General features: G+C 43.1%; 1 protein-coding gene across 1 annotated transcript in view; it reads right to left on the bottom strand.

Moving 5' to 3' along the window:
* The window catches only part of LOC124141078 (leucine-rich repeat-containing G-protein coupled receptor 5-like), a 152,765-nt gene that overhangs the window by 32,087 nt on the left and 104,233 nt on the right, over nt 1-16,445 (bottom strand). The window contains exons 3-4 of the mRNA XM_046508973.2: nt 3,156-3,227; nt 812-883 (exon numbers count right to left, since the gene is read on the bottom strand). Coding sequence (XP_046364929.1) covers nt 812-883; nt 3,156-3,227 — 144 coding nt within the window. The remainder of the gene's footprint in view (nt 1-811; nt 884-3,155; nt 3,228-16,445) is intronic.

Raw genomic sequence — 16,445 nt, 5'->3', positions numbered from 1 at the left:
TTTCCCCCAATTATTCTGCCAAAGACGTCAAGCAACCTCCATGCACAGCATAGGTATTCTTTATATTCAGACATGCCAAACAGGGTCCTGTTTTAAAAATGTCACAGTGCTCATGTTGAGTATATTATATTGCCACTGCATAGTTCCAACATACCAAAACAATTTCAAAAGAAACTGTCTTAAGGAATGTCGCAATGAACGGATTTTCCAAATTGGGTTCATACTAAAGTTCAGATTTAAACATTTTGAACAAACTGGGGTATCAATATCCTTCGTTATGAGATGCCGTTAACAACGACACCGGACGTCGGACCACGACATACGCATCAGCCAAGCTGATATTACATTGATAGACTGATTATAACTTATATGAGTGATACAATATCAACATGACTCATCAGAAGATGACAAATCCGGATAAACACACCGCTATCAACAGAGACAAAGTCAAACTTGTTACCATGGAAACAGGGAAACATTAATTAGTTACAGTTCCTAAATATCAAAAGGAACTATTCCAGACCCTGACTAATACAAGTTTGGATACACATTGCAGCTAAGTGTAACTTGTTTCCATGGAAACAAGTATATATTTTTTCAATTCCTGAATAGCTACCACTTCACCTCAGCCCCTGATTAATACATGTACAAGGTTTGGATAAAAAATCTTTCACGGATTTCAAGTTCTGCTCCAGAAACGACATACGGAAGGACAGACGGACAGACAGGCCAGATGATGACTATATCCCCCCACATTATATGCCGGTGGATAAGAATGTAATCAACGTTGTAACTGAAGCAGGCGACTCACAGCGTCTGGAGGTAGCGGACGTTACGGAAGAGGCGTCGGGGGAGCTTCTTGAGGTGATTGCTTGCAAGGCGCCTAGAAACAAATATAGAACATGTAATCTTCCTGAAAGCGGAAACCTCGTTATTGCATACACTGTATAAGTCAAAACGGATGTTTCTTGATTAAAACATATGTTGTTGTTTTTCATATTCCTTGATTCATCAATACGGAAGCAGATATTTAATAAAGTATCCCGATCAACGAGGCTACACGTCCGTTTAATTGTACAAGCGAGTGAGTATTGTTTTATACCACTCTTAGCAGAATTCCACCAATATCAGGGGTTCGATCCCCAGCCGCGTCATACCAAAAGACGTTAAAAGATGGTACTTGTTGTTACCCTGTCTGGCGCTCGGCTTGAAGGGGTTAAAACAAGGACTGGTCGGCTCGGAGTCAGTATATTGTGTCTGAGTGGGGTATTCATGTTAAACTGCGGCATGGTATCTCAGTGTGCTAGCACTATAAATCGGCATCAGTCCAGACTAGTACAAGCAGCCACACACACACACACACACACACACACACACACACACACACACACACACACACACACACACACACAATAATCTTGGACGCGACGTTAAACCCTATTTCACCTCACCTCACCTCACCTCACCTCACCTCACCTCCACCAATATCATGGCGCGGGACACCAGAAATGTGCTTCACACAATTTACCCATGTGGAGAATCGAACCCGGGTCTGCGGCGCGACGAGCTAACGCTTTAACCACTAGGCTACCCCATCGCCACTTTCAACAGAACAAATATTACGAGTACCGCCAAACCTGTATGTTTCTCATTCTAGCTATGCTTATAGGCACAGGTAAAAAATCGTGTAAATGTAAGATGGAAATGAGGCTAGTATTCAGTCATATTACCTTCTCCGACAATATTCATCACAAAATTTCAAAATTTATTGAAATTTATTTGATTATTTACTAAATAATATCTTTCAGTGAGTCAGATGATTTCATTAGTGTACTTCGTCCTTCAGTGACATTGCTAACGAACACATGAGACACTGGAGATCGATCGGATAAATGAGTGGACATTGTGTTGTGACCGGCAATATCACAGCAGTAAAGTGTTGGAGCTTGCAACAGCTGGTTCCACCTTGAACAGCAGTTGTGACTTTCAGCACGAGTCTCTCCTCCGTTCACCGAGAGGAAAGCCTGCATCTTTACCACTGTGCACGGGTATGGTGCTGGCAGCCCAAGGATCATAATCAGGGGAGATATTGGATCCTGACCCTCTATACCTAGCAGCTGACTAGGGACACCGTCCCACATAACTGTTACGTCACATCGGCCAAAGTGAAACCTCAGAACATGTAGGTGAGTGAGTTCTGGTTAACGCCGCTTTCAACAGCATTTCAGTATCACTGCGGTGTGGCAGCTTGATGTGGGAGGCAGGTCTGATGTGATGCAGGTCGCAGACGTTTACCACTTCAGTGAAGCCAACGAGAACGGATATGGTGTGACACACCTAGATAAACATAATCGGGGCGAATCTGGGACTGAAACCCACGATCACCAACCGTCCCCTACCCCATCTAAGTTAAGGTGAGTTGAAATGGGCTTCAACGTCGCGTTCAAGATTATTGCACTTATATAGCGACGTGCGTGTGAGACACCACTGAGATACCATGCAGCAGTTTAACATGAATACCCCACTCAGACACAGTATACTCGAGCTGACCAGCCCCTTTCGCCCCTGAATGTCGAACGCCAAGCAGGGTAACAACAATCGCCATCGTTTAACGTCTTTTGGTATGACGCGACCGGGGATCGAACTTTCGGGCGGACCTTCCACCACTAGACCACAGAGGCGGTCCTATTCATGTTAAACTGAAGCATGGTGGGCTAACACTATAAAACCGATATGGTACAAGCAGATACGGACACAGAGAGACACATACGTGCTCAGAGAGAGAGAGAGAGAGAGAGAGAGAGAGAGAGAGAGAGAGAGAGAGAGAGAGAGAGAGAGAGAGCAGTATATTCCTTGCTTATATGGGCAGCTTATAAGTCAACGTTTGAACGTATTACAGACGCTTGGTGACGTGTCTTTATAAAAAAAAAGCATGCCTACAAAAAAAGAAATTGCTTTCAGACTTGGATTCACCGAACACCGAGAATGTGAGTGTGTCATCCTAATACGCACTCAGCTCGCTTCACAAACGCCCTGTGTCCGGTGCGCTGCTTGGATTTCCCGGCAAATCAACACGCTCATCGTGAACATTCATTATGTTCCCGAAAAAGAAATGTTTGATCGCGTTGAGATTTATACACCATTATACAACTCACAGCTCTTTCAAGGATTCCAGCTTCCGGAAGATGGTCTCTGGAAGATGGCTGATGTTGTTCATCCCAAGGTCTCTGAAATGATAATCAGAACTTGTTGGAGACATTCAATTTTTCATTAAGTGCTGTACCTTTTTTACTGAATACATGACGAACCTTTTTTAACAGAGTACATGACGAAAGACGGTCATCTTAGCCAAGGTCCACTAACACAAAGGGTGTATAGGTTGCCCAGCCCAGAAGAGTTGCGACGCTTAGGCGTTGCAGAACTATGGTTTCTGGGTTTGCCAGTACCGTACCCGTGGAGGGACTGGGAATAGCGGTAAACGTTTGCATCACTTCTGGCTGAAGAATTAGCAGTAAATATAATTTAGTAAGCAGTTTACTGTTAATCTTTCACCCCCATATATAATTCTTTCATTCGGACGAGTCTACTTCATCGTAGGTTACAGGAAGCTAAACAGTATCATATTATATTTTTTTCAGATATAACTATTTCCTTGATTTCTCAGTAAGATCAAGTACTCCCCACCGTTAGTGATATGAAAGTTTCAACACGTAGCGTGCCACATGAGAAATGTTTCCTCTTTTTCATTCCGTTTTAATAGCCCCTCGCGTTTCCGTTATTATACGTCGCAATGGGGACATCTGCGTAACATAAACGCATGCAAAATAATTTTACACCTCTAACTATATAGTTCATATATATTCATATCATATTATATATATTCATAATTTTAGAGTGAGTGAGTATGGTTTTACGCCGCTTTTAGCAATATTCCAGCAATATCACGGCGGGGGACACCAGAAATGGGCTTCAGATATAATATCCATGTCGGGAAACGAACTCGGATCTTCGTCGTGAGGATCGAACGCTTAAACCACTAGCCTCTTATATTTTTAGAAAGAGACATACATATATTGACATACAGAAACCGAAATTGAAATGCTCGTCTTGTCCCATGCTTGTTTTGCCCCATGCTCGTCTTGCCCCATGCTCATCTTGCCCCATGCTCATCTTGCCCTATGCTTGTTTTGCCCCATGCTCGTCTTGCCCCATGCTCGTCTTGTCCCATGCTTGTTTTGCCCCATGTTCGTCTTGCCCCACGCTCGTCTTGCCCCATGCTCATCTTGCCCCATGCTCATCTTGCCCCATGCTTGTTTTGCCCCACACTCGTCTTGTCTAATGCTCGTCTTGCCCCATGCTCGTCATGTCCCATGCTTGTTTTGCCCCATGCTCGTCTTGCCCCATGCTCATCTTGCCCCATGCTCGTCTTGCCCCATGCTCGTCTTGTCCCATGCTCATCTTGCCCCATGCTCGTCTTGCCCCATGCTCGTCTTGCCACATGCTCGTCTTGCCCCATGCTCGTCTTGTCCCATGCTTGTTTTGCCCCATGCTCGTCTTGTCCCATGCTTGTTTTGCCCCATGCTCGTCTTGCCCCACTACTACTAATCACCAGCATTTATCGTTCCAATGTGGGGAGTCGAACCCTGTCTTCGGCATCAAGAGCGAGCACTTTAACCATATGCATTGAGTTAGCCCCGACCTTGAATTCGTCGTAACCGGCACAATCTGACTCTATGAACCCCTGATGCTAGCGCGACCTCTGACTAGATAGTATGTTTGATTGAGATTGTGGAAAATCTTTCTTCGGAAACATCTAATCAGTTCTAGCAGCTTCTTTCTGCTGTTGACAACGTCAATAATGCAGGTTACAATTGTCCAAGTCGTATCAGATGAACCGATCCTATAGGGACTACGTCTCGCGGCGGCATCAGTAGCACGTTATTACCCCCGTCGTGCCGACATCATCTACTGCATTTGACGTCTCCACGTTTCTGATGAGGCCTGGCAGATCTCATGTGATGTAGACAGATCATTGTTGCTTGGGAACCTGTACACACACACGCTGCCGGCGGAAGGAATAGACCAAAATATCTGGAGGGGATTATCTTGTTTGTATCGAATCCTCCGAGATGGGCGAACGCTCCGAGCCGAGCTTGAAGTCCCCATAAAGGAATTGAATAATGTGGTCGTGAGACGGAAATATTTTGAAGGACATGCTATGTTTATCTGAAGTCTGAGAGTGTGTAGGGTTTGTGAGGATCTCTCAGGGTTGTTGTAGTTATACGTCGGCGATGTTGTCACTCCGTTATGGGTGTTGAAGGAACGTCGGGGATGTTGTCGCCACGTTGGGTATCGTACCGCGGTCACGATTGCCGTAACGCCGTCACGGGTGTCGTAGCGATATGAAGGTTCTTGTAGCTACGTCGGGGATGTCGTAGCTCCGCCATGGGTGTTGTAGCGACGTGAGCTAAGTCGAGGATGCTGTTACGCCGTTACGGGTGTTGAAGCGATGTCGAGTATATTGTCGCGACGTAAGGGATGTCGTAGCGTCGTCACCGGTGTTGTAGCGATGTGAAGGGTCTTGTCAATTATGTTGTCGTGACGTTTGCGATGTCGTAGAGCCGTCACGGGTGTTGTAGCGACGTGAAGGGTCTTGTCAATGATTTTGGTGCGACGTTTGCGATGTCGTAGGGTGTTGTAGCGACGTGGAGGGTTTTGTAGCTACGTCGGGGATGTTGTAGTGCCGTCATGATGTTGTTGGAATATTGCTGAAAGAGGCTTAAAACCTCACCCACTCACTCAGATCTCAAGGAGGGATATCCGTATTGTAAATAAATAAAACACATGTACAATGTTTCAATTCCTAAAATATAATTTTCACCAAATTGACTTTTCTTGGTTCAATTTTAACTTCATAAGACTCTTAAGGCATCGGATTGATTTAACCCAACAATAACACAATGTTGATGAGGTCGAAACTCTTTTAGCTAAAGCTGGCTATGACCACAAAAAGTGTCATGTAAACAGCCCAAATGACATTACATTGGCTGTAAGCGTGTTTGGAGGAAGCCATCGAGCGACACCCAAAGGCTCAAAGGCCTAAAATAACACGTGACATAAATAAAGATCCCTTTCAGCACATACACCATTGTTATAACTATTACGACTTTGCACTTTGGATGTTTAGGACTTGGGATGCGTAGAAGATTTAAACAAGCAGGTGTTAGTTCAGCAGCAACTGAAACAAGCCTCAAAAGGCTACCTTAAACAGTACCTCAAATAGAGCACCATTGAAGTTACTTCAAAGTTCCCTCTCAAAGTTAAGCCCCTACCGGACATTGTCTGGAAGCCCGTTGGAAAGCAGCGAACTGTGTTCAACTCTCTTTGAACGATCGTCTTAGAGCAGGTAAAAGTGCAAGCGACCACAACTCAGTTAAACACAGAACTCGGGCACTCCTTCTCCTCTCCACAGACACTCTGGTCGTCATAGTCGCGACGGAAGCCAAGAAAGTATTATAACCAATTTCAAAATATCAATAACTCTTTCTCGTGTTGATACTAAAGTGATAGTCCGTCAATCATGTTGACTAGCGACTCGTTCTATCGCGAGACGTTTATAAAGGGCTGCTTTCTTGTTTGGCAGAAAACAATTACACTTGTTTGCCTTTCTAATGTCTCTGTAAATGATGTTGTCAGTCTCTATACTCGTCAAATAAATCACTTGAACTTATCTATTCCCCGCGGAGGAGAAAGCAACCTGCGCTCAGCGATCAGTAGCAGTTTCATCTTTTTATAGGGCAAGGAAGTTTTTGTTGTTGCAATAAAGTGACAAAACCCTTTCCATATCCAATAGAAATCTCTGCATAAAACAGAGTCGATTTTATGATTCCGACAATATCATGGGCATGTGTTTATGAATCACTATCAAAAAGTGATGATACCATGTGTTCGCGAAAAGGAGAGCGTATCCTGCCCCATCGGTGGCACCCGTCACAAACACATAAAAAGGCAAGTCAATTGTTCATCTGATAAAACACGGGAATATATGGTACAAGTCAAAATAAGGAATTGCAGCGGACATCATTTTTGTCACTGATGCGTCAAATTTGGAAATGTCCTCCACATGTCTCCCATAAAACTTTCTGAAATCTTTACTGAGGCCTTTAATGTTGCAACCTTGATCAAACACATTGAGAGCAAGAGTCGTATAACGCTGTTTGAAATCTGGGTAGAAAGAGCATGCCCGATTGTATTATTTAAAAGATGTGAAATGTAAACACCAAAGGCTGGAGCTGCAGGACTACTCCTCGACATGAAGGGAAAGTTGCCAGTTGGACAGTTGAAGTCATCCCTCATGTCATACAGTCTTGTGGCGAGTGTTTTGTCACTCTACATCTTTATACATAGATCTAAATATGAAACAGCTGATGCGGTCTCACTGGTCTCCTTTATTTCTAGTTCAGGTGGGTAAATCAGTGGAAGGGAATTGACTATTTGATTGTTATTGACCGATATCAGATCATCGATATACCTAAAGCAACGACTGAAGCAACGGCTTCGTGAGCCTCAAAGTAATAGTGCGTGAGTATGGTTTTACGCCGCTTTTAGCAATATTCCAGAAATATCACGGCGGGGCTCACAAGAAATGGGCCTAAGATAATTAATAACCTAGACCTGCGGCCTGTCAAGCCACCGCACAGAGCCCAGAGATAACCCGTCTATAAAGTGGTGGACAAAAGGAAGGAAGAAAGTGGGAACGATGAAACTTCCATGAGGTCTGACCCGATAAGAACGTTGTAATCGGTGGAAATCTTATCACAACACAGTTCGCGCTGCGTTTCTCTCATTTCTCCGATCAAAGAAGACATCGATCAATTATCTCGATTGCCGTCGTGTCAATATGCATCCGCACAGTTGACAGGGTTGTCAAAGGCGATGGGTTTGAATAAAGTAGGAGCGATTATTCACAGGTGATAGCGAATGCTTAGAACGCCGGGGTCGGGTCAAAGGCCCCCGAGATATACAAAAGTCCCTCCACAAGTAATATGTCGCGTTAAAGAGCAGCTACCTCTGTAGACCCTCTCCTCTCCATCAGCGACATCAATAGCATTTATTAATTATGCTGAGTCAGCTACAAAGAAGTCTTTGGGTCACTCTGTCTTTGTCTGTCTGTCTGTTTGTCTGTCTGTCTGTCACTCTCTCTCACTCTCTCTCTCTCTGTCTCTCTCTCTCTCTCTCTCTCTCTCTCTCTGTGTAGACCCTCTCCTCCCCATCAGCTACATGAGTAGCATTTATTAATTCTGCCGAGTCAGCTACAAAGAAGTCTTTGGGTCACTCTGTCTCTCTGTGTGTCTCTCTGTCCCTCTGTCTCTCTCTCTCTCTCTCTGTGTTTCTCTCTCTCTCCCTCTCTCTGTAGACCCTCTCCTCCCATCAGCTAAATCAGTAGCATTTATTTATTCTGCCGAGTCAGCTACAAAGAAGTCTTTGGGTCTGTCTGTCTCTGTCTGTCTGTCTCTCTCTCTCTCTCTCTCTCTCTCTCTCTCTCTCTCTCTCTCTCTCTCTCTCTCTCTCTCTCACACACACACACACACACACACACACACACACACTCAGGCAGACAGAGTACATATAATTAATTATCCCCTTTCTCCCCGTCTCTGTCACTTCTATCATTGTGTGTGAAGGCCGCGGTCAGCAAACCGGTACATATAAATAAATGACGTCATGACGACGTTGATATTATCGAGTTATCGACAATTTTATCGATGACAAATAAACATGAGACTATTTTGATCACAGCGGGACAAGGTCAATATGATGGTTCATGAATACACTCTGTGGCTGCCGATAATTATTGAAACATTGAACCAAATTACTCGAGTCCATTGCTTAAGGCGGCACATCTAATCAATGCAGAGACAATGGCGAACGCACTGAAGCCTCATTTTCAGACGCTGACCATACAAGGACATTCGTGACCAACTCGTGTTATTCCGGGACAAGCCGAAGAGCGACTCATGCCCCTCTCCTGGCTATTTGTGCGACTTGGTTCGGTCTAAGCGCAAACGGGCATAGTTAAAAGAATTGTCAACTCGTTGCGTAATGATTCACGTATATGTCCCCCAATGTCATATATATTCCAGATGCTATTCAAAACACATCAGGACTTTTGGTATTCATACAGTATGATTGAACACATTTAACGTATCTAGAGTATATTTTCAGATGCAAGACGTGTAAAATCAAAAATTATTCCTGAGGGATTCTCTGACCGAAGTACTTGAAATCATACGCGCAATCTGATTGGTTTGCCGCATTTTCGCACATGGCATTCATCGATAGGGGGAAGCGTCTTCTTGCAGGTTACGGAAAGGGGCGAGTGGTGACGAATGCACTGGAGGAGAGCGCATTTGGTTTAACGCCGTTATACAGTGTTCCAGTAATACCACGACGTGTCAGGGTAATGTGGGAGGAAAACCCGAAGTGATGCAGGTCTTAGACGTTCACCACGTTGATGAAACCCACGAGCACGGGTATGGTGCTGACAAACCTAGAAACATAATAGGGGCGAACCGGGATTCGAACCAAAACCATAGGTATCCGGCGTGCCCAGGGGAATGCACAGCGTGCACAGCGTGCACAGCGAATCGCGGCGCCTAGGACGATTGGGCCACCCGAGCTGTATGATGTTGACAAACAGCAACAGGGCGAATTTGGGTTTCTTACTACAGGTTTCCAACACGTCTAATTTCTGCGCCTAACGACCGCCTCCGTGGTCTTGTGGTAGAGCGTCCGCCCGGAGAGCGGAAGGTCCAGGGTTCGATCCCGGGCCGCGTCATACAAAAAGACGTTAAAAGATTGTACTTGTTGTTACCCTGTCTGGCGCTCGGCATTAAGGGGCTAAAACAAGGACTGGTCGGCTCGGAGTCAGTATACTGTGTTTGAGTGGGGTATTCATGTTAAACTGCGGCATGGTATCTCAGTGAGCTAGCACTATAAATCGGCATCAGTCCGGACTAGTAAAAGCAGCCACACACACACATACACGTGCATGCACGTCGCTATATAAGTGCAATAATCTTGGACGCGACGTTAAACCCAATTTCACCTCACCTCACCTCTGTGCCTAACACTACCGCCCACTTTAGATTCGTGTTGAAAACAGACGCGGCAGAATTTATTTGAGTGAGTGAGTGAGTTAATATTTAAAGTCACATCGGCACTATTTCAGCCATATCGTGACTTGAACAAGTTAAACATTTATATTATATATAAAAACCTGTCGCCGAAGGACAGTACAACAATTAGCAATATATCACAGATTATAATTTTAAAAACTAATTTTAGAGCAATAAAATGATCAAATTATATCAGACGACACAGTATAAAAACGGGCTGTAGATCGCCAGCAACCAAAGTTAGGCCACCATACTAGGGACCATGGGGACTTACGGTACTTCTGCTACCTACATGGTCCCCAGCAGGATTTACACTATCCTTCGGGCTACTGGCGATGATCAGAAAGATTAGCCAAACAGTTAAAATCAACAAAAATGCTACGATTAAAATCACAGCAAAATGAAAAGATACTTTGAATGATACCGCACTTACGTACCTTCCCAGGGGGGAATTTATTTGAGTGGAATTGTTCAATGTTAGTTCATGAATTTCCAAAGGCAATTCAGTAAAGAAACGTGAGAACCCCTGTTGCAGAATGATACACTTTAATCTTATAAAATTTAGATAATATTATCTTTATCTAAAAACTGTGACTGAACAAGAGATTCCTAAATTGTTTTTAATAATCGCTCCACATCGATTTATTCTCACTTTTCAAAATCGTGAAATGTCATGTAGGATTTGTTTACGACATATCCACATTAAAAATCCTTTGACTGACATTAGCCATTCCTTAGGGCAGATATATCCTTGTGTACCGTTGCTGAATCTTGCGCCTTATCTCATTTTAGAAAACCGATAAATGTTTACAAATCTGATGGCGCTCGAGAAGGTTGTTCTACACTAGAGTTCTATTATAAAATCAGTAAGATCTCTCTCTACTGTAGGAATAAGGAGAGGGACTTGTGGGAGCGTTATGCACTGGCGAATCATTAGGGCACCTGCTTTGCGTTTTGTAGATTTATTTGTCAGTCATAGCAGAGGAATGGATTTGAAGCCGCTTTTCGCAATTACAACAATATCACGGCGTGGGATACCAGAAATAGGCTTTACATAATGACTCGGTAATCGAACCTGGCCCCGCGGCGTAACGAGCGAACACCTTTACCACTTACCTATCGAACCGCCCCTGACATATAAACTGAACTGAAATGAAATTGATCCATGGATTTTATCAGCTTCCACTCCCTCTTTAACCTTCCTTCCTCGCGTTTATAGAGCTTCATCGAAAGTGAACTTTGATTAAAGATTCTTGAGCGAAAGTTTTCATTCTCGAGCTGGAAATTTTATTCACAGTTCACCCTCGAGGACATAAAGTAAAGGTAGTTGGGGGTGATCGATTGAGGTAAAGATTATATAGGTTTTTAAACTATTTCATGTGTAGACAATCGGATGTGTAGACGTGCTCTGTAAACCACTTAGCATCGACATCAATTCTATCGTGACGATCCACAACCCACATCCATTAATTCCGTATTTATCAGCTGATGATAAACGATGAACGGGGTGATAATGTAATCAATAATCCTAAAACAAAAACTCTTTTGAAACGTTTTTGTCAGTTGGTAGGTTGCTATTTACCAACACAGCATGTGCGGAATGTCGAGGTCCGGATTAACGTTACAAAGTGGGGGTTAATCATTGGATCCGTCAGTCATCCCGAGTCCAGATTAGCAAAGTTCTATTTTGCCGAGATGAGGTATCACGGAGCTCGTGAGTGATGTCAGAGAGGGGGTTTAGGGGCCAGGTGTGTTTTCTCCTATACATAATCATCCGATTACTACGTTCGTGAGTTGCTTCTTCGTGATCATGGTCATCACATTCTGAAGGAGCCCATTGGCATTAAGAATTAATGTGGGCTAATTCTGATAGCTTCCAAGGGTGCGTTCCGCGGTAATGCTTTAAACGACCTAATCAAATGAAGAAGTGCTACCGGAAAGTCACACTCCTGGTGTAATCGCTGTAGGCACGCGCTTAGCACGTGATGCTCCAAACTGGTGTTGTCAATATAAGATGAGACAGTGTCTTGTGTGGGAACGAGAGTTGCCTTGTTTGAGAATGAGAGTCATATCGAGAATGAGAGAGTATCCTCGTGTGACAATGAGAGGGACACTCTTTGAGAATGAGAGAACAGCATTGTGTAAGAATGAGAGAGTGGCATTGTTTGAAAATGAGAGAGTGTCTTGAGTGAGAATGAGAGCGACATTGTAAAAGAATGAGAGCGACACTGCAAGAGAATTAGAGTGATATTGTAAGAGAATGAGAGTGAACCTTGTATGAGAATAAGATATTGACCTTGTGTTAGGAAGAGCGGATGCCTTGTTTAAGAATAAGAGTGATATTGAATGAGAATGGGAGAGCGGCATTTTGTTGGAATAAGAGCGGCCTTGTTTGAGAATTAGAGTGATATTGAATGAGAATTGGAGAGTGGCATTTTGTTGGAATAAGAGCGGCCTTGTTTGAGAATTAGAGTGATATTGTTTGAGGAAGAGAATAGCTTCATGTGAGAATGAGCGAGTGTCTTGTTTGAGAATGAGATTGATCTCAAAAGAGAATGGGAGAGTAGCCTTGTGTTAGAATAAGAGTGGCCTTGTTTGACAGAGTGATATTGTTTGAGAATGAGAGTGATATTGTTTGACAGTTAGCGTGATACTGTTTGAGAATGAGAGTGATATAGTATGAGAATGAGAGTGATATAGTATGAGAATGAGAGTGATATAGTATGAGAATGAGAGTGATATAGTATGAGAATGAGAGTGATATAGTTTGAGAATGAAAGTGATATAGTTTGACAGTAAGCGTGATACTGTTTGAGAATGAGAGTGATATAGTATGAGAATGAGAGAGTAGTCGTGTGTCAGAATTAGCGTGGTCTTGTTTAAGAATGAGGGTGATATTGTGTGAGAACGAGAGTGATAATGTGCGAGAATGAGAAGAGACGAGTGAGAATATGAGCGATGTGAGATATATGTGTGATTTGGTTTGGGGTCAAACACACTGGAACAGACAAACCAATGGGATATGTTACAATTATCGACCAACGCTGGGTACAAAGGAACAAGTATTACGGTTTGACCGACTTTCATGAGCGTAGTACTGCATTATATAACGGTTTTCTGTACTCCAAATAAGTCATTATATAACGGTTTTCTGTACTCCAAATAAGTCAATATATAACGGGTTTCTGAACTCCAAATAAGTCAATATATAACGGTTTTCTGTACTCCAAATAAGTCATTATATAACGGTTTTCTGTACTCCAAATAAGTCATTATGTAACGGGTTTCTGTACTCCAAATAAGTCATTATATAACGGTTTTCCGTACTCCAAATAAGTCAAATGTAATTCTGACGTGACCAAGATCAATCAATATTTTATGCGAATCTACCGTAGAACACCAAGTTAACAAATCATATCAAATGATTTGTTTTGCTCGAAACATTCGCGTATTAATCACGGTAAAAGCTCTACGTTAGGCTGTTATTAGATTTTATGTCAAATGGTCCTCGCACTATTTTAAAAAAAAGGGAGGATCTTCACGCTATAACCTTATACCGAAACACCCAGATTGCACATTATCTAGCAAATAGGATTTTGTCACAATTAGATTGAAGCACATTTCAATAACGTTTTTTTCCAATTCCGTATTGGGAAACATTCTTCAGTTGATCGGTCTTTTTTGACTAACCCACATAGCTGTCTGACTGAACTGACGTAAAGCCAGTATCCCCCGTCGCTGTAAGCCCTAACACGCAAGACTGGCACTCGTTAACTTAAGTTGGAAAATTTAATTAGGCTCAGTTCTTCTAACCAAGAAATGAAATCGATTGAAGGTGTAAGCAGTCATTAATAGATAGTTCCTTACACACGACTGACGCTTCGTTCAGCGTTAAAGCGTTACATCAGCGAGGCAACTTGACGATATATCACAGCTTTGTGGTTTAATCCTGGTTTATAACAATCATATAAAGCTATTTCTGTGATGAGCGCATGTAAGCGTTACGTGGGCTACTTCAAAGCAGTTGATGTACTTAAAATCCTTTTCCGTGTTTACTATATGCGTGACGGATTTTCGACTTTATCCGCGGAGTGATCATGCGAAAGGAAGTTCGGTGAGTCGGCGCGGAGTTGAGTTCTTGGTAATACTATCGCCATTTTAATTGGTTTTCCGCTGAAGCATGAAATACTGTTATACAGGTGAGATATCCGGAAATAACAGTATAAAATTTACCCGATCATCATTCGGTGCATATTATGTTGAGGGTTTAACTCAATCGTGACAAAGATGAAGGGGAAATAGAAACTTTAATAAAATGTACTTTAACGTACTGAAATCAAAGAATACGTTTTGGTTAGGTTGAAAAGGGTTTGGTTGGGACAGGAAACGATATATCGTTGACGCGGTAGAGTTATTTGTTTGTTATTGTGTTGTGAGTGAGTGAGCTTGGTTTCACCCATTTTGAATAATCATGGCGTATCAGATTGAAGTGAGAGGAAAGCCCGACGTGATGCAGGTCTTAGACATTTGACACATTGTTGAAACCCAGGACCATGGGTATGGTGCTGTCAACGTATCCACATAATCAGGTAGGATCTGGGATTCAAACCCATGATAATAGGTTCTGCACATCCAAGGGACGAAACTCTGCACAGCGAATTGCGGCCCCTTATTGGTGTGACATCAATGCCGGGGTGAGGTGAGGTGAATTTGGGCTATAAATCATGAATCTAGACAAGGCAAAACAAGAGACTGAACGCATCAGCAACGATGTACGCCATCGTGTTACGATGACGCGCAGTCAGCAAACACTCAGAGCCGAGGCATCCGACCATCGGTTTGGTCAAACATGAGATACAGTTGCATGGGCGGATACAGCTTTGTTGAAAAGGGGGGTGCACAATTAAGATCTATTTATTGTCTATGGTGGTAATTTTTACAGAAATAAAGATTTTTTTTCGAAATAAAAAGGTGTGTGGGGTGTGTGTGCCCCCCTCTGTATCCGCCCATGAGTTGAAGTATTCTGATCCTGAATCTACACAGGGTGAAAAGAAACATGAATATTCTATTATGAGACAGTCCTTGGTAGGGTGAGTGATTATGGTTTTACGCCGCTGTTAGCAGTATTCCAGCAATATCACGTCGGGGGACACCAATTTCCAATGTGGTGAACGAGCCCGGGCCTTTGGCGTGGCGAGCGAAAGCGTTAACCACACCGTCCCGTGGTGGAGAATCTCTACGTTTGTCTCAGCTGATAACTTGACATGGCTGATAACATTCATACTTACTCCCTTAAGATAGGCAGTTGATCCGCATTTATCTTAGTATTTCATCTTAGTATTGTGTCTGATCTGTGTTTGTCACAAGTTCAGAGGGTCAGGTGATTATCTGTTTGGATAGCAGACAATCACAATGAGACGCGATCTTTTACTTGACACGAAACCTCTCTGCTCAAACCTGTCAAACCCTGCATTGAGCGTCAAGTGAATGTTGTGTTCTGGAGCCAATCCGACGTCAGGTTTCTAACACGATTCGTCTTCCCTTTTCTACCACCTCGACACAGAAGACAATTATACCCTCGATAGTACCTCTCTTAAACGACATAGTGAATAAGATATCCACAAAAACATAAGAGCGTGGCATTCATTATCTCTATTCGGAACTACCTGTTTATGTTCGTTATGTGAGATACATAAAGCAGGTATGCTGATCCATATGCTTCGCTCGATCGGACAACGGTTACCTGACGCAAGATCCTATAGAGGGACAGCTGAGGGAATGGCAGTTTGTGAATGGGGCAGAGAGTGTCACAGTTTGTGAATGAGGGAGAATGAGTGACAAGACGATGTGACAAACGGAGCAAGTGAATGAGTGTACGTTGGTGAATCTCGTGGCAATACATGGGGCAGTGTAGGCGAGAAAGAACCCACGATCATAGGTTTCTGATGTGTCCAAGGGACATAACTCTGCATACCGATTCTGGAGTAGAGAAACCCGATGCCTCAGGGTCGATCCTGTCTTCAGGTGCAACTTGTAACAAGACGGTTCCGCTCAAACCAGTAGAATTAACTTAGCCATCGGTCGTAAGCGTCACGAGTCATGCTTTTAGAGAACACGATATATAAAAGACTTTTTGAATTGTGAATTGTCGATTGTAATAAAGAATGGGAAATATGGAACATCAACACCAGATATTAACCAGTCTCGATTATCTGCCAAAAAATATTCCATTCGGTGTACAAGGCCAATCATATCTATACATTTATG

The sequence above is a fragment of the Haliotis rufescens genome, unplaced genomic scaffold, assembly GCF_023055435.1.
Source record: "Haliotis rufescens isolate VD_foot unplaced genomic scaffold, xgHalRufe1.0.p SCAF_6, whole genome shotgun sequence".
NCBI classification, from domain to species: Eukaryota; Metazoa; Mollusca; class Gastropoda; order Lepetellida; family Haliotidae; genus Haliotis; species Haliotis rufescens.
Note: the sequence above shows the minus strand (reverse complement) of the source record. Positions and strands in the feature narration are given on the sequence as shown.